The sequence below is a fragment of the Zootoca vivipara genome, chromosome 13, assembly GCF_963506605.1.
Source record: "Zootoca vivipara chromosome 13, rZooViv1.1, whole genome shotgun sequence".
NCBI lineage: Eukaryota > Metazoa > Chordata > Lepidosauria > Squamata > Lacertidae > Zootoca > Zootoca vivipara.
The window spans coordinates 31,015,113-31,033,918 of record NC_083288.1 but is presented as its reverse complement, the minus strand read 5'-3'; the positions used below and the strand labels follow the sequence as shown (position 1 = coordinate 31,033,918).

Genomic DNA, 18,806 nt, shown 5'->3' with positions numbered 1-18,806 from the left:
AACCTGGACAGTACGGTCATACGTGTAACAGGGATGGAGTGAACTTGAGCAAGTAGGTTTCCCTGGAAATACAGGCTCAGAGAAAGACATGGAGTGCCATGTCCTGCACTTTGGGAAAAAGGTAACAGTAGTTAGGTAAAGAGGTGGGAGGGGTTGCACAAAGGCAGAGAAGTTTGGCAGGAGCTCTGTACCTGGCCGCCATGGCCTCAGAGTGGGGTCACTGGTTCGTCGGCAACGCCAGAGCTCTGGCAAATAAAGAAAACATACGAAAGCCATCAGGGATGGTGTGGTGAATCCTGGTGGGGAAGGGAGGGGGGCAAGGGTGGGACATGAGGATCTCACTATCACACACACACAAAAGCACACAAGACTTCTGCCCAAGTGCACACAGCCACTGGGTTACCAGCACCTAACCCAGAACAGCATGCCCCTGACCCTTTTCACAGCAAGGAGATATTTGGCACAGAGCTCCACTGGTGCTCTTTCACATAAGATGCTTCCCAAACTTAGTGCCTATTTATACAATCGGCAGGATCAAGTGATAAAAGTGGGGGGGGAGTAATGAGCCTAGGGTGTGGATACCTTATTTCTATAGGAACGTAGCATAAATGGGGCTGAACTCTCTTCCCGAGTGCACTCATTTTGTCTGGATAAGGGGAACCATTTGAACATGCTTCTGTGCACTCCAGGAAGGGCTTTACCACATGATTCTATTGATTGTATAAATGGACCCATAACAGACACCCTCGCCAAAGAGCCGTTGGGTGTTGTGTACACTCACCGACTGGGGGTGCCCCAAAGCAGTGCTGCTGCCAGGCAACGATCCTCTTCCTTGCCTAGGTAGCTCTTGGTGGCTTGGGGAGGGTCCATCAGACTCGGACGTCTCGGCTAAGGGAAGCAGCAGAGAAAGGTAGGGGTGAGTGCAAATTTGAGCAGCAACGCTCGTATGAGAAGGCAGGGAGAACAGCAGTGTGAACTCACCCCTTGGGATGGGCTTGACATCCAGGTCCCATTCCTCTTCCTCAAAGTGGCCGGGTAACGACAGCCCAGGAGGGGCCCCTGGACCAAGGCCGAGAGGGGCCAGGCGCTGGGCAGGGCAGGAGGATATGCTCATCGAGACAGACGGATGGGCAGCTGAAGAGAGGGAGAGAAAAACATCCAAGGCATCCTTCTTAAAAACTCCTCCAAGTACTATCGGTACCCCTAGCATTCTCCCATCTCACCAAACAGAAACATCTTACTGGCCTTTCTCTATGCTAAGCATTAGGTATAGCATGGAACTTTCATACTATTCACACAAATATGCACAGGAGTTTTATTTTCCATTTTTTCTCCACAAAGAGAGGATAGTCCTCAGTGAGGTTATGTGTTGATACCTGAGTTTTCTTCCAGTGGAGGCTGGCTCATTATTGCAAGTGGGGCACTGCCCCATGAATCTCAGCCTGCCCACACCCACCTGTCTGCCACCTGATAACCAGCCCAGGGAATTAGTGGCACAATCCACCAGCCATCAACGATCATTTCTTTCCTTTTCATACAGAAAACAGATCTTCATTACAGCAAATGAGAGAAGCACCTCAGAGGTGTGGGGCAAGCCCTACTCCGATACCTGGGCAGGACACTTCTCCACTTCTCCCTAGTTTGCTCAGGAATATTAACTGAAGTGCCCACAAGACCATCCGTTTACATGTGTCCATCTGTACACCGAGATCTCCACCAGAGACTCTTCTAAGGGCTCCCTTGCCATCTGAGGCACAGCAAGTGGCTGTCAGGGAAAGGGCTTTTTCAGTAGTGGCATCCTTGGTTTTGAAATTCCCACCCCAGAGAAGCTTTTCTGCTGCTCATGCCAGTGTCATTCTGGCAGCACACAGATACCTTTTTATTTCCCCAGATTGCTAGTGCTGTTAATTCTTGCTGGAATGTTTTATTTTGTTTTTATTTGTTTTATTTTGTATTTATTTACAATTCTTGCCTTTAGCTTATTTAGATGTTGAGAATGTATTATACTCTGTGTGTTTCATTCTAACTGCAGGAAGGCAGACAGCATTTCATAATAAAATAAATAACAATTCCTCTTTGGAGAGCAGTCTGTGCTCCTGGCTCTTTAGCTATTTTCACTGAGAGGAAGAAGATTAAAGTGAAGTAACTGTCTGCACAAACATTGCCCTGATACAATTCTCATCCTGCTGGGACAATCTCTTAGGTATCCACATACCCTGTCTCCATAGCAGTTGTGCTATAACATTTGTCCATTGATGCTTGACTTCAGCAGAGGCTGCCTGCAATGTGTAGGCCTGTCGACCTGGTCCACGTCCAAACCATAGCTCAAAGCGTAGCCCACTAGGCCCCACACTCTCTGTCAGCCCCATGGATGCTGTCTGTGGAAGAAAAAGAGAGAGGGTAATGAAAAGTTAGGATAGGGACACCTGCAACAAGAAGTAGGAAGTCTATGTTCAAGACCAGGCATCCCCAAACTTCGGCCCTCCAGATGTTTTGGACTACAATTCCCATCTTCCCCAACCACTGGTCCTGTTAGCTAGGGATCATGGGAGTTGTAGGCCAAAACATCTGGAGGGCCACAGTTTGGGGATGCTTGTTCAAGACTGACCTGGTTCAGACATAACATTAAGCCAAACTCTGACTTTCTGAGTACAGAGGGCAGTTGTGCCCGCCCTGTGGAATACCCTCCTGTCAGATGTCAATGAAATCATCAACTATCCGACTTTTAGAAGACATTCGAAAGCAGCCCAGTATAGGGAAGCTTTTAATGATGTTTTACTGTGGTTTTATAATTTGTTGGAAGCTGCCCACAGTGACTGGGGCAACCCAGTCAGATGGATGGCATATAAATAAAGTAGTAGTAGTAGTAATAGCATAATAATAATAATAATAATAATAATAATAATAATAATAATAGCAGCAGCATATGGGTTTCCAGAAGGGAAACAGCTACTGCTGTGCTCCTCCTCTAGTCCTGCTGTACTGCTGTGAGCTAAGCAATGGTTAGGCTTAGCATGTTGTCTGAACCCAAGCTTCTGGCTTGTCTTGCTTCAGACAAACCATGGTTAACAATCCAGGCTTGTTCTTGGTGTATTATGTAATGCCGAACACCTGTCTTTGCTAAATTTAGCTTTCTTGAATTTTAATCCCATTCACTGTTGCATTGGCAGTTCCTTCCCGCTTTGTGCCCTATGCAAATCAGGGGTGGGGATGTATATTCCACCAAACAGGTCCAGCAGTTCCATTCCAAGTAACCATTATTCCGTCAGTTTATGCTGCAGGAGCCTGCCTTGTGTGCCAACGCCCTCCTTCCCAAACCATGCATCTCACGACTCAAGGAAAGAAGCTCTCCATCCTAGACACGCTTGCGCACCTGCAAGGCCTGTTTGCAGACATAGCTGCCCTCGGGTCCCTTGCACTTGGTGAAGAGTAGCAGCCGCTCAAAGAGGAAGACATGCCGCTGGCACTTACGACGCCCACACACCACGGTGAGCTCGCCTCGCTGCAGCAGCGGCCCTTGTTCCGATAGTTTCGTCTGCAAGGAAACAGAAGGGCTAATCAGGGTCGTCTGGCTGAGGACTCTCCCCCCTCCCCCAACCAATTGCAGAAGTGGTCAAAAGTGTCCCTTGTCCAGTTTCCTCATGTGTGTCCCCACTCCGTGTCCTGCACAGAGATCCCAGAGGGCAGCAAGGGCAAAAGCTGGCTATGGGCAAGCACCAGAAGACGGGGATACCTGGTTTGAGTGAGGGACAGGCAGTAGGGGAGGGAGCAGCGCATGCACAGGGAAGCAGCAGGGAGGATGCAGCGCTGCATGCCAGGGGAGCGCCCATGCGCTCACCTCGCAGCCCCGGATCTGCTCTGCGGCCAGCAGGTCCCTGCCTCGCTGCTCCTGGGCCTCCAGCAGCTGCTGGGCCTCCTGCAGGGCTTGGCGGTCAGGCCCCCGCTCCAGCTCACATTCGCGCAGCAGCTCACCCAGGAAGCGCCGATACCGCTCCAGCTGCTCCAGGGGCACACGCAACGTGTGCGCCGTTTGCCCGTCCTCGCGCAGCTCTGCCGGGCTCTTCTGCACGGAGGAAGGAGAGAGAAAAGGCAGCTGAGCTGGGAGCAGGGCAACAAGATCTTCTGCAGAAGTGATGGAACTCAAGGCACTCAATCTCTTGCCCTTCCTTCACCCACCTGCCACAATACCCTGGAATCCTGTTGTTGGGCTGGACGATGAGGGGTGGTGGGAGGCACCAGGCAGGGAGCCCCCAGGGGAGATCCCAGCGGAGGGAGGCTCAAAACCTGGGGACTCGTGGTGGGATGCTGAGGAGAGGTCAGGGGGGGGAAGCTTGGGAAGAGAGGCTGCATGCTGAAAGGGCAACCAGGTTTAGTGAACAGGACCTGTGACAGGGAGCAGTTCAGACTCCAAGGCTGAAGCATCCCAGGAGTCTCCTTCTTTGGCTGTGACAATCTTCCCTCCTCCCTAGTCTCCAAGAACTCGCAGGATAATGATGAGGGCATGACAGAGACCAGAGATGCACAGACACATTTTGAGACTGCTTGGGAAACATCTGGGAGAGGAGGAGCCCTAGGAGGGGGTGGAACACTGGGACCTTCAGTCCTGGCAACTGCTCTATAGGTGCAAGACCTGCAGGGAAGTGTTGCTGAGTTGTCTGCCATTTCCTTGAATAAAGAGTTAACTTCAGTGACAGCTCCTCACAAATCAGATGGCTGCCTAGTTGAACATCAAACTACCGCTAAAGATTAGTGCCATGGAAGGATTTCCTATAAGTGGGTTGGAAGAATCTATTATAAGAGAAAGCTATTCTATAAGCAACCCACCCACACAAAGGTCAAAGTTAAAACTCGGTCCTCTGCGGCCACAGATCTTACCTTGCTGGTGGTTCGAAGCAAAGCCAGGGCAGCCTGGAACTTATGGTGTTCTTTGGCATACGTGGCATAAAGTTGAAGCTTCTCTCCCTACAGAAGAAAAGAGAGAGAGAGAGAGAAATCCCTCATTCATCCAATTGAGCAGGAGGGCAGACATCAGGCTGCTGCAATGAAACAATGTGAAATCTAGCTCATGTGAGGGGGATTATTCCTTCTCTTCCCCAACCCACCCCCATTTTCTTTAATGGGAAAATATGCCCCAGAGGCGAGCTCAAAGGACAGGGTTGTTATCTCTCCTTCTTTTCCACTGGCCCTGTTGTTGCTTCTTTCAACAGAGGTCCAATAGGCATTAATTGGGCAATTAAATTCCCCATCATTTTGTCTCTGTGCCAGGAAAGGCTTCAGCTGCTACATTCCTATGTGCCAGAATGGCAAAAAAAAAAAACAGGAGCAGAGCTAGTTTGGTTTTTTAAGGTTGCTTTCATTCATCAAAAGAGGCAGACCTTCTGCAGCAGGCACAAAGGGAAGAAGGGTTTTTCTGTAAGGGAACAGCACCAGTGTGCAAGAACAAAATGATATGAGTTGGGGGGGGGGCACTCACATGTCGCAGGAAGCACCCCCCAGCACGTGACGGGTGGTTCATGCAGCCCTCCAACTCGCCAAGGAAGTAGCTGGTATGGAAAGCCAGCAACTGGTCCCGCAGGGCCCGGAGAGCACTGCCCAAGCACCTCAGTTCGGCAGGCCAGGCCTGACCCCCAGGTTCTTGGGACAGAGAGAGGGGCTGGGCAAGGGCCGTCAAATACTCTCGCTCACACTCCAGCAGCTCAGCCAGAAGTTGCTGTTGGACCCTGAGGAGAAAGAGGGAGGTTGGAAAACAATCACACACCCCTCACCATGGCTCTGATACAAAGCCCATGTCTACTAGGATTGAGTTAAATGGATCTTATCCATTGTATGCTTTTCATCATTTTTACGTAAATAAGCAATGTGTGATGTGTTATATATATATATATATATATATATATATCACACACACACACACACACACACACACACACACACACACACCCCAGTTATTTACCAACCTCTCTGTGCATAAAAATGATAAAAAGTACACACATATATTTCTATATATACACACATATAGGCAGAAAATAAAACACAATGCCATACCAGTACCAAGCCACTCGGCCCTCCCTAAACAATATGGGGTAGGTGGGTTCTGTGAAGTGAACAATGTTTGTGGGGTGTTGGTGGTGCAATACAGCTGATGATATAGTGCTAGCAGATTGGCTAGTGTTGTTGTTATTTTATTAAATTTATTGGTCGCTTTTTCTTTGCGAAAGGCAGCTCAAAGCAACTTACAACCAAAACAAACAAACAAACATCCATATAGATACATTTTTAGAAACCCCATTAAAATAATACATTAAAATGCATTAAAAACACCCCACCCACTCCTAAGAGGCCACAGAAAGATGGAGGCCAAAGCCCTGGTTAAAGAGAAAAGCTTTTGCCTGGCACCTAAATATAGCGATGGCACCAGGCTAGCCTTCCTGGGGAGAAGATTTGGGTGTCACAGAGGGAGATGGCAGATCAAATGGCAGACACATGAGGCCTAGCGCACAAGCAGCTTCTCTGTGCATTTTAATACACTTAACGAAGAAAAGCTTGACCATACCACACATTCATTAACGGGAAAAGGGGGGCGGGGTGCCATTTAGATTTTCTTGAACTGGGCTGGTTGCAAATCTAAGTTTGACAGATTCATACTACTATCTTCTCAGCCCCAACCATACCCCTGGGGTAGCACAAGAGTAAAGACCATGGATGGAAAACCGCCCGCATGTACCCCTCCCCTACTCACCCAAGGCAGCGCCTTCTTTCCGTGCGAGGTGTGGCCCCCCAAGGTGCTTCCGCAACGTGGGTCCCGCTACGGCTCAGCAGCACATGCTCACGGGGAGAACAGCTCCTATCTGCCACCTCGCGGCTGCTCACCTCCAGGCCGCGGATGTGCACGCTGGGGCGGCCAGGGTCACTCAAGGCCCGCAAAGCCAGCTGGGAGACGGGGGACAAAGATGATTTAGGGCTGCTGGGAAGGCCCTGCCTCTTCCTGCCACTCTCCAGGACGCTGCTTCGAGTGGGAGAACAGCAAGGGGAGGCCTTGGGGCTGGGGTGCGGCTGGAAGAGGGAGGTCAGGCTGCAAGAGGAGCCAAATCTGGACCCCAGGCCCCAGCCGTGCTTGGGTGAGGAGGCGGCACTGATGCTGCAGGCACGGGGCCGTGGGGCACAGCCAGCTTCTGGCACGGGCTGTATCCTCCCTGGGGACTTGGGGCTCTGCAGAAGTGTCCTCTCCAGTGATGTCCCCTCAGCCAACCCTTCGACAGGCCTCTTTGCTTCCCTTTTCTCTTCCACACAGTTGCCAGTAGATTCAAGGTGGGCCTTGTTTTCCAGAGCTCGTTCCTGAACCTGTGTAGAAGCGGGAGAGAAAGAGAGAAGTAGCAAAAGCTTGGCCCATCCTAGGAGGCTGCTCTCTGTTGACATCACTGTTTCTTATACAGTATAGCCAGTGTAAAAATCCCACTGTAATTTAGGATCTTTGAGTGCTCCTGAGCATGGCAGTCCCATTCCGCGCCCCCCAAATGTGGAAATGTCGGGGCAAGCAAACTCAGAAATCTCTCCAGCTGCATCTGATCTTCTTGGATACTCTGTGCAAAGTGGAAATATTATCACTGGTAGGGCAGTGGGTTGCCGCTTTAAAGGCCCGAAGTCCTTAGCTGCTGCAGAAGGAGAGGACAAATTCTGAACATGAGATTTTATCATCACAGCCTCTCTATAGTCTCTCCACACATCTACCACTACCACAATTGGTATACCTATCCTGCTCGCGCAACCCCTGCATTTATTTCGCCATAATGCCTCCTCAGAGCCCCTTCAGACATGGTTCCTACATTTATCCCCTTCTTCCATCACCTGCCTGAGAAAAACTGAGCCCTATAAAGCAATGATCTGTGAAGCTCCTCTCATCCCTTTCAACAATTCCCAGCAGGATCGAGACTCATGCTTCAGACTTGACTGTTTGTAGGTGCAATGTCCTACATATATATATATATATAATGTTTTTAGGCCTAGCATCTCTCCCTAACGTCATCTGCTCATCTGCAGAATTTCTTCAGCTTGATTTTTATAGTTCAGTTCTAGGAACAGTGATACAGTCATACCTCGGTTTGAGTATGCTTCGGTTTGAATACTTTCAGTTAAAGTACTCCACGAACCCGTCTGGAACAGATTAATCCAGTTTCCATTACTTTCAACGGGAAAGTTTGCTTCAGGTTAAGTACGCTTCAGTTTAAGTACTCCACGGACCGTCTGGAACGGATTAATCCACTTTCCATTACTTTCAATGGGAAAGTTTGCTTCAGGTTATGTACGCTTCAGTTTAAGTACTCTGCGGACCGTCTGGAACGGATTAATCCACTTTCCATTACTTTCAATGGGAAAGTTTGCTTCAGGTTAAGTACGCTTCAGTTTAAGTACTCCGCGGACCGTCTGGAACGGATTAATCCACTTTCCATTACTTTCAATGGGAAAGTTCGCTTCAGGTTAAGTACGCTTCAGGTTAAGTACAGTCTTCCGGAACCAATTACACTCATACTTCAGGTTAAGTACGCAGAGTACTCTGTGGACCCGTCTGGAACGGATTAATCCACTTTCCATTACTTTCAATGGGAAAGTTCGCTTCAGGTTAAGTACAGACTTCCGGAACCAATTGTGTTTGTAAACCGAGGTACCACTGTACCAGCTCTGCCAAAGCCCCGAAGGCCACAGCTTTCCCCACAGACACATAGTGAGGGACTTTAGGAATTACCTGTGCGTTTTCCCGTTCCTGTTGCAGCACCTCCAGGCGCTGGTTGCTGAGCTGGACCAGCCCATGAAGGGCCTCATCCACCTCTTGGTAGAGCCTGGTGGCAGCCACAGCCTCTGTACTACAGGGGGAAAGGACACACACAGTCACTCTGAGCCTTGCTGGATGAAGCTGCTGCATGAAGCGAGGAAGGAAGAAACTGGCGTGGGCCAGGTTAACGCCAGTGAAGGCTGAACTGAATGTGACCCACTTATGGCCATTCTAGGGAACAATCCCCTCCCGCTCGGCCATTTTGCTTTATGTAACTACTTCAAGGGGAGATGCCAACATGTACAAAAAGAGGGTTCGAGGAAAGTTTGGATAAAAATCTGTTGAAAATTCTTTACATGGGACAGGAATTAGCCCTCACAAGCCAATGGCTGCATACTGCTGCAAGTCTTTTTACTGCTCCAGATCAGCTAAAATGTTGCTGCCTTCCCACTCCCACCTGTTGTGTCTCAGAGATCTTAGGAACAAGCTACACATTACATATACCAGGGGCTGTTTTTGACCCAGTGGGCACATTTCAAATGTTGGGGGAGTGCTGGGGGCCCCAGACACCAAATTGCTGCCATGGAGGGTGGGGTGTCATAGTGCAAAACAGAGGCCTTTGTGCAGCATAACATGAAGTTAGAGAGACAGCCAACAACAACAACAACTTCATGCTTACAATGGGAAATCAGCTATGTCTTGCTGGTCCTGATGGTGCAGGTCACACAATATTGATTACACACACACACACACACAGGCAATGGAAATCAAGCTACTAAGCTACCTTCCCTGCCACCCACTCACACACCAATTAAGCATCACCTCCAGATATGTAAGCACATAACTTGTAAGCACATAACTATGTAAGCACATAACTGCGTGTACTCCAACACGCAGGAAGGTTAATTGAACAGCAGCGAAGTTTAAAAGCCATCCACAAGTGCTGTTGTTATTTTACATAACTCTGCTACAGAACAAATGGGAACAGGGGACAAAGGGAACTTTCTGCTATGATGCCCTGCAGCCCTGATCCTCACCTGCAGGACCCCAGGGGGGGCAGCCGTGCCAGCAAGGCCCCCCCACGGCGCTGGAGCTCCAGCAGGCGCGGCTCTGAGAGGAGCTTCTGCATGGTCTCTTGGTGCAAGGTGATCTGGGCCGACAGTTCCTACAGGGGTGAGATCCTAGCAGTTAGGACAAGGCAAAAGGAATGGGTTGGGGGATAGTGGAATGGGAATTCTGACTTCAACGACAGAAAAGAAACTATGGCAACGTGGTAATGTTGCATACCAGCGCTGACATGACTATCATAGTAACTAGCATAGAACAAAACAGCACAGCAACATAACCAGTCCTGACTTAGGGCTCCTCCATGCAACATGTTTATTCAGAATTCATACCGATATGTATGCACCAAGCTAATACAGAGGTTAGATTGCACCTGGTTTTTATTGAGCATTCATGCTGATTTGTTTACGGAGCAGTTAGAGATACAGACAAACCTCGGATCCCAAACGCCTCCATTTCGGAACATTTCGGCACCCGAACACTGAAAACCCGGAAGTAAATGCTCTGGTTTTCGAACATTTTTCGGAAGCCGAACATCCGACGCGGCTGCCGCTGAGTGCAGGAAGCTCCTGCAACCAATTGGAAGCCGCGCCTGAGTTGTCGAACACTTCGGAAGCCAAACGGGCTTCCAGAACAGATTACCTTCGTCAACTGAGGTTTGACTGTACTGGAAAAAATTCACTAAAGCCATGCACATTCTGTGCTTTAAAAACAAAAAAACTAACAAACATTCAGATCCTCAGTAACCCAAATTCTGCAGCAAAAAAAGTGGATTCTACAATGGGCAAATTATCAAGCAAATTTGCATATATTCACCTTACTTTGAATAATTTTTACAGCCTCTGCTCATCAAAGGGAAGAGCAAAGAGATACACAAAGCGGTGAAACCTCACTTCCTGACCACTAGAAAACCTGGTCAGTTATCCCAACCCTCCACTAAGCAACCTGCACTCTGAAGTGGTACAACCGAGATGTAGGCTTATCAAGTCACTGTCTTAATTTTTACACCCTTATTACTGTAGCAGTACACAAGGGAGTATCTGCAAAAAGATTCTGGTCTTTTTTAGCGTGCCAAGCTGGAGTTTTCCCATGCTATATGATTCTTTCTAGGACTAATGCATAATACAGTGGAACCTCGACTTATGAGCTACTCGACATCCGACGTTTTCGACTTACGAGCAGAAAAAGTGGCCGCGCGCTTACGACATCTGAACGGAAAACCCGTTCGCGGCTAGATGCGGTTTCCTCGACTTACGAATTTTTCCGTTTCCAATGCTTTCCTATGGGAAACCGCTTTTCCTATGGGAAACTCGTCTTACGAAGTTTTCGACCTACCATACGAGTGTGCATTCGGAACGGATTAAATTCGTAAGTCGAGGTCCCACTGTATGTGAATTACATGCAGGCTGAGGCCAACTGAACCAAAGTTCAGTCCCAGCTTAGTGTCCCCAACGGAATGGTTATGGTGATGCTTTCACAGTAAGGTTGCATTCTTACGCACACTTACCTGGGAGTAAGCCCCGCTGTGCTCAACTGGGCTTACGTACTTCTGAGTAGACATGTCCGTATCTTATTTGTTAAGACCGTAAGTTGTAACAACTATAGAACCACAAGTGAACCAGAGAAATGTACAAGTCGATACACATCACAAAAACAAACCAATTACTTGCTATGTTCCTGCACCCTCATCGCCTCTGGAGAACCACCACATGAGTTTACCTCTTGACTTGACGCTGTTCCCACTGCTTCAAGGTGGGCACTGGCCTCGCACACAGCCTGTAGGACACTACGACAGAGTGACTGCAGTTGTTCAAGAGCCTGTGCAGAGAGAAGAGGTGGGGCAGAAGAAGATAAGTACCACAGAAGTGCCAAGCTGGAATATACATGAAGGTCACCCAGAGAAACTGCCTTGTGAGAGGAGGAGTCACAGTGGCCCATTATCATTTGTGGTTAGTGGCCTGTGGGCCCACAAGAGGCCCAAGTTAAAACAAAGTCTGGATGCAGCTGGAGTGGGGTGAGAAGGTTCAAGGATATGCTGAAAGCCAGTAAGGAAAAGGCTACCTGTGGACACGGCACTGAAATTTGTGGGTGCCCAGCTCCTTCATGGGAAATTTTGCAGGGAGCTGGCGCCTATGACATTAACCATATACCACTAGGAAGGAAAGGCAGGGGGATTCTGTGCAGGGCTGCGAGGAGGCTGCTTGGTTCCATGGATGAACCATGTGCAGAAGCGCGCAAGGTTCATTTCCTTGTTAATCTCTCTTACCTGGTGTTCCTCAACCCATTTGCGTGGTGAGTAGTTAAGGGTCCCTCCTAGTGTCGGAGTCAGCTGGTCCAAAGCCACATAATGTAGAAGTTCAGGAAGAGAGAGAACTCTTACCTCCTGTGGGCAAAGGAGTCTATTAGGTCAGAGGCAATCCCACCTCATTGCATAAACGCCTAACCCCAGTCCTTTCACCACCCATCTTCTGCTCCAGTCATGAACCCTAGGTCCAAGTTAGGCCCAAACTGACATTAGAGAGGAGAGGGGCAGTCCTTAGCTATTTATAATTATAACACACACACACACACACCTTGAAGTACATTTATATACGACAAAGTACAAATTATTTTGTCTCTTTCAGTGTTCTCTCTGCAGTATTTTGTCATGTTTATATTCCACTATGTTTATTCTATATACAGAGTGCTGGGAGGCCTGGGTTCAAATCCAATAACATCCAACTTGTTCCTCAAGATCACAGGGTTCGGGTGGGGCAGGAGAGGCTCTGCTCATGGTTCCCATGAGCATTCCTGGTACAGGGGCATGCAGCAGGGCCTTCTCTGTGGTGACACCCCAACACTAGAATGCTCTCCATTTGGCGGTACATTTTTCCTCCTTGCTTTATACATTGGGGCAGTAGCTGAAGATACTTCTGCTTACCTAGGCTTTTACAAAACGAGTAAAGTTGCTTCAATACCTAACAACTACAGATAGGGGTTTTTTGTGTTTTAATGGTTCTGATATATTTTAAATCATATTTGGCTATCTGTTACGTTTTATTTATTGGAAGCACTTTTTTATTGTACATTGCACTGGGATCCCTTGGGAAGAAAGATGATTCAGAAATGCAAGCAATAAGTGAACCCCACCCCGCCCCCCCCCCTTAGCCATGAAGTTCACTGGGTAACCTTGGGCTTGTCACAGCCTTTCAGCATAAGCTACTTCACAGGATTGTTCCTTGGAGGAAAAAGGGGTATATAAATAATAAATGCTGCCCCTTAGGAGAAATTACCGCAGCAGGTTCCAAAGCCAGCTCCTCTTCATGGGGTACAAAACGGTCATCAGGTGGCAATATCACCAGCAGTTGACGGATGGGGGCTGGAGAACTCTCCTAAAAAGATAAAGGATTTTGCTTTATGGAGGCGTATTTGCATAAGGTTTTCATAGAGTAGATTTTCATAGAAGAGATGGGAGGTAGTTATGAGATACAGGCAGGGGGAGACAAAGTTGTGGATTAGGGAAGAGGAGAGGGCCTTGATTTGGGCATAGGGCACGGCCACAAGGGCTACAATGTTCTGTGGTATGCAAAAGGCCACAAGGGGTCACAGAAAGGGGCTTCTTAGGTGTCAAAAAAAAGGCTATTTAGGTATGCCACTACTGCAGCCCGTGTTCTATTAACCCCAAAACGGAAAATGAGCGAGGTCCCAACCAAAGAAGATTGGCAGCTTAAATTGACAGAATATGCACATCTTGCAGACTTAGCATATAGAATCAAGAAGAAACATTTAGAGAAGACTTGAAAACGTTTTAATGAATACATATATGGGAAATAACCGTGTACAGCTGAAAACGCTGGCAGCATTAAGATAAATTCAACAGTGTAAATAAGTTATAATGGACGTAATAATGGAATAGTGAATGGTATAGTTTCTGTAAAATATGCAGGGATTTATGATATGTAAATTGAACCATGGAAAGAGAAAAGGCAAGTCAATGATATTTTAAGGCTGTAAAAATGAGTATTTTAAATTGTAAAACAGAAATACTGTACACACACGGGGGGAGGGGGAAAACCTGTGAACTGGAGAAAAGCCAAAGCTTTACCATATTGCTGCCCCATCCCTCCTCTGGGTTGGATAGAAATTTAATTAATTAATATATTCTGGAAAGGGTGGAAAGCTTTGTTGTTGTTTTAACCCAGCACCATTTTGATGTCCAGGGCAGAAGAGTTTAGTGATCACTTCTCATTACATAATCGTAATCATCGCCATGATCATTACTGTTATTATGCCATTATACATACCTGTCCTAAATATGGAAGGCTGTGACAGTGAGCACCTTCTCCTCCTCCCCGCCCTTATGTTCTGAAGATATTGCCATAATAAATTATTGCTGCATCAGCAAAACCCACAGCCTGCCTACTGAGGAACAGGAGCAGAAAACATGAGGACACAGATACAAGGCTCCTACAGTCGAGTCAGGAAGATACCTGGAACGTCCTAATGGCCGGCAGCAGAACAGGGGCCTGGAGGGCCCAGTCATCCACCTGGCTCAGGTCCAACAATACTGTCAACCCACGGGCCTTCAGCTCTTGCCTGGGACAATTGTGGAGAGAAAAGGGAGAAATGGAGCTGCAAAGTCAGCAAAGGGGCAGCAAAGTCAGTGTACAAAAGCTGGTCAGCATATTTCACTTGTGAAGGGCTTCATGGAAGCATAAGGCTTACTGTATATCATCCTCACAATAACCCCACTCTAGGCCACAGTTGTACAGATGAGAAAATTGAAGAAATTTCTCTCTCTCTGTGTGTGTGTGTGTGTGTGTGTGTGTGCATACGGTATATATATATACAGTGGTACCTCGGTTTAAGTACACAATTGGTTCCGGAAGTCTGTACTTAACCTGAAGCGTACTTAACCTGAAGCGAACTTTCCCATTGAAAGTAATGGAAAGTGGATTAATCCGTTCCAGACGGTTCGTGGAGTACTTAAACTGAAGCGTACTTAACCTGAAGCAAACTTTTCCAATTGAAAGTAATGGAAAGTGGATTAATCTGTTCCAGACGGGTCCGCGGAGTACTCAACCTGAAGCGTACTTAACCCGAGGTATGAGTGTAATTGGTTCCAGAAGTCCGTACTTAACCTGAAGCAAACTTTCCCATTGAAAGTAATGGAAAGTGGATTAATCCGTTCCAGACAGATCCGCGGAGTACTTAAACTGAAAATACTCAAACTGAGGCGTACTTAAACCGAGGTATGACTGTATTTTTCTTTGGAAAGAAATCCTGACAATCAGCCTGACTCGAAGGCTATTTACATCTTTATTAGCACAGCTGTTTACTCAAGCCGACATACTTTATCTCCTGCCGAGTCACCTTAGGAGGAGCTGCGTCTTGAGGTAGAAGTTTACCTGAGAAGGGAGTACAGGTATCTCATGGTATTGACTAGATTCGTTTGTCCTGGTGGCAGCTCATCCCGAAGAGGCTGAGGCACCACAATCAGCAAGGGGCGTCCTGACCTGTCCATTCCTCCTGTGGAGAGAGCATCAGAAGAAAAACATGATGTACATTTGTCCTGGAACCTGGGAAAGCTCCCGCTCCTGATTCAAACAAACAAGCAGGTTAGCAACTCAAAACCCAAATTTCATTGACTCCAAACTTCCTTTTCTTGCGATGCCACCCAACCCCAGCTGCTCAGCTACTGGGAAACAGCAAACAGCAGTAAAAAAAAGAGTGTTGCAGCTTCAAGAACCTGTCAAGAAAGGTGAGGGGCAAAAAAAGCATCTGACAGAGCCTTTCTTCTTAACAGCCACTTTCCCCCCTGGGAATAGCAAGGGATGGAAGCCTTTAAAACTGCTACTCTAAAGTGCACAGTTTTAAATGAAGACCTTAGCAAGCATTTGAGGATATGGGAAAGCACAAGTTCTGGTGGTTCCTGAACCCCTTTTGATGCCAATTGAACAAAATGATGGCAGGCATCACAAGAAGAGCTGAGAAGGGGGATGAGGCTTGTGAAATGTTCTTTCTAAGGGCTGGTTAGAAAGGATCTGTGGGCCAGATCTGGCTCACAGGCCACTGGTTTCCCTTACTTGCCATAAGGCTATGGAACAGCCAAGGGGTCTGATCCAGTTTAGTCCGACTCACAGTTAATCCTTGTTCCCTCCTATGAAATCACACTGAGCTTAGATGCCACTCAAATCCCCACCATATAATTAAATTGTTCACACATTGCAGTTCTAAAGTGTACACCTTAAGGTTTAAGTGTACATTTCAAAACGCAGCCTGTGAATGAGACAAAACACATGCTTTCATCAGAGAAGCAAAATTGGCTGCAGCACTTTGCCAAGTATACAGATGGTTGCAAACCTTGTTTTTGCTGCGTGTTAAGTGTGTGGAAAAGTCCAGATGCAACTACTATATCAATGAAGGATAAGTCTGCTATGCTTGCATGCTAAAGCAGAGATAATACAAGATTAAAGAGGGCACATTTTAGCCACTGCCATATGCAAGCCATGCCTATTTACCAAACCAACACAAAACGTTTTTTAAAAATAGACTATTACAAGAAGAACCCCTGAGCTCATGCTCCATAAAATTGTTACTGCGCCATCTTCCCAGGGTTATGTTACCTTTTGGGGTTGGAAAAAAACGGTAATTTCCTACTGATTGGGAAAAAAAATCCATTTCCTACGAGTTCCTATAATTTATTTGCTCCATAGCAGCAAACACACAGCACAAAGGCCTAAGATAAGTTAGCATAAGAGAGTTCACAGAAGGAAAGTTTCTAATTCCCGCCTTTGCAGTAGAGCCACATAAAACCCTCCAAAAAGCCCAAATGGAGGCTCAGCCCCCCTCCCAAATAATGTAAGAATAGAGCTTGAATCCTAAGATAATTTGACTTAAAGAAGTTCACATGAAGTTTTCCCATTCCTTCCTCCCTTCTCAAGAGGGAGCGCGCGCACACACACACCCTCAATGAAGCCTTTGTGAGGGTCGCAGGTGGCTGCAGGTAAGAGGAAGGGACAGAAAACTTTATTTCTATGAGCTTCCATAAGTTAACTAAGGATCCATCAAAGCCATAGTATGCTTTTGGTAGAGGGGAAGAAGGGATATCTCCAGATACCTAGACCCTGAATGTTCCATACCCTGCAACATTTCTCCAATGAAAATAGGGACACCCTATTCCATAATAATAATTCTATTATTTATACGCCACCCATCTGACTGGGTTGCTCCAGCCACTCTGGGCTGCTTCCAAACTATATTAAGGTAAAGGGACCCCTTACCATTAGGTCCAGGCGCGGACAACTCGGGTTGCGGCGCTCATCTTGCTTTATTGGCTGAGGGAGCTGGCGTACAGCTTCCGGGTCATGTGGCCAGCATGACTAAGCTGCTTCTGGCAAACCAGAGCAGCAAACGGAAACGCCGTTTACCTTTCCACCGGAGCGGTACCTATTTATCTACTTGCACTTTGTGCTTTTGAACTGCTAGGTTGGCAGAAGCAGGGACCAAACAATGGGAGCTCACCCCATCGCGGGGATTTGGACCACCGACCTTCTGATCGGCAAGCCCTAGGCTCTGTGGTTTAACCCACAGCGCCACCAGTGTCCCTTCCAACATATATAGAAACATAATAAAACATTAAACATTAGAAAACTTCCCTACACAGGGCTGCGTTCAGATGGCTCAGGGGTCAGATAACTCCATACACTCCAACATTTCTCTGATGAAAATAGGAACATCCTAAGGAAAAGCGGGACATTCTGGGATCAAATCAGAAACTGGGACAGCGTCTGTAAATCAGTGACTGTCCCTGGGAAATAGGGACACTTGGAGGGTCTGATGTTCTCTCAGAAATAGTATAAGTGCTCCATTTTTGTGACTTGCAATTGCTTTGCAGATACAGAAGCTGTATCATGACTGACAAAACTAAGGCTGTTTAAAATACACTCCCCACCCACCTTTCATTGTTTTCCTTTAGGAAAATCTTGCCAAGCAAGTTACTTTTTTCTTTAAGTTACCTGTTCTTATAAACACACACCCAGATGGTGACACACTGCCATTGTAATGGAAATTCTTCCATTTCCCCTGCTGCTGTATTGTATGGTGGGATATGTTGCCCTACACCACAGATGGGGAACACATCCCACCCTCCAGATGTTGCTGGATTACAACTCCCATCATCCCTGATCTTTGGCCATGCTCGCTGGGACTGATGGGAGTTGTAGTTCAGCAACACCTAGAGTGCCAAAGGTTCTCCATCCCTGCCCTATACAAATGTAAGTTTGCCCTACAGGTCTTTTTCAAAGCACTGCTGTGTTGCACAGAGGAACACACTGTCACCACTAACTTGATGTGCTGTGGGAAAGGGCAGCAATCAGATCCCAAAGTTCTCGTCCTTTGCTTCCTCCGAGTCTTCTGCCAATGGATGTTCTTCTATCGAAGGAAGAAGCTTTCCAACAGAGGAAGCGAGAACCTTTGGATCCAGCCCCAAAGGTCTCTACCAAAGCAGTTGAAAGGAAACAGCATTTCCCCCTAACTTCAGTTTTTAGATGGCTCTTAAAATGGATTAGATGAATGCAGGGGGAAACAGGTCAATCAAAGGTTATTAGTAGCCATGAAAGCAAAATGGAACCTCCATGCTAGTGGAACAGTTTAGCTCTGAATACCAGATGCTGGGAACAGATTTTTTGGGGCGGGGGGGGGGGGGATATTGCCTAGCACACCTTGCTTGTGAGCTCCCAAAGACATCTGATTGGCTGCTGCTGAACATGGGATAAATGACTAATTGCCGTTCTGGACTGTTCTGATAGGGCTGTTCTTCGGGCAGTTCAAATACCCCCCCCCTACACACACACACACACACACACACACACACACACACACACACTGGAAAAAGATGGGTGTGGGGGGGTCTCTGCTCACTTCCACTGATGTAGCAAGTGGCCATGCCCCACCCCCACCCCCCACTCTGCGAGTGTCTCAGAAGGAGGCCTAG

At 47.4% G+C, this 18,806-nt stretch overlaps 1 protein-coding gene across 4 annotated transcripts in view; it reads right to left on the bottom strand.

Annotated features, from left to right (window-relative positions):
- Positions 1 to 18,806, bottom strand: part of ARHGEF40 (Rho guanine nucleotide exchange factor 40) — a 39,500-nt gene that overhangs the window by 4,137 nt on the left and 16,557 nt on the right. For 2 of the 4 annotated variants that reach the window (XM_035135312.2, XM_035135309.2), the window contains exons 4-18: positions 15,220 to 15,340; positions 14,302 to 14,407; positions 13,105 to 13,203; positions 12,099 to 12,215; positions 11,552 to 11,650; positions 9,805 to 9,932; positions 8,741 to 8,858; positions 6,740 to 7,341; positions 5,474 to 5,720; positions 4,876 to 4,962; positions 3,839 to 4,063; positions 3,374 to 3,535; positions 2,216 to 2,378; positions 982 to 1,134; positions 782 to 888 (exon numbers count right to left, since the gene is read on the bottom strand). In XM_035135312.2, coding sequence (XP_034991203.2) covers positions 782 to 888; positions 982 to 1,134; positions 2,216 to 2,378; positions 3,374 to 3,535; positions 3,839 to 4,063; positions 4,876 to 4,962; positions 5,474 to 5,720; positions 6,740 to 7,341; positions 8,741 to 8,858; positions 9,805 to 9,932; positions 11,552 to 11,650; positions 12,099 to 12,215; positions 13,105 to 13,203; positions 14,302 to 14,407; positions 15,220 to 15,340 — 2,534 coding nt within the window. Of the gene's footprint in view, positions 1 to 191; positions 246 to 781; positions 889 to 981; positions 1,135 to 2,215; positions 2,379 to 3,373; positions 3,536 to 3,838; positions 4,064 to 4,875; positions 4,963 to 5,473; positions 5,721 to 6,739; positions 7,342 to 8,740; positions 8,859 to 9,804; positions 9,933 to 11,551; positions 11,651 to 12,098; positions 12,216 to 13,104; positions 13,204 to 14,301; positions 14,408 to 15,219; positions 15,341 to 18,806 lie in introns of those variants that run through there. The other 2 variants (XM_035135311.2, XR_004693777.2) reach the window with 2 other exon arrangements.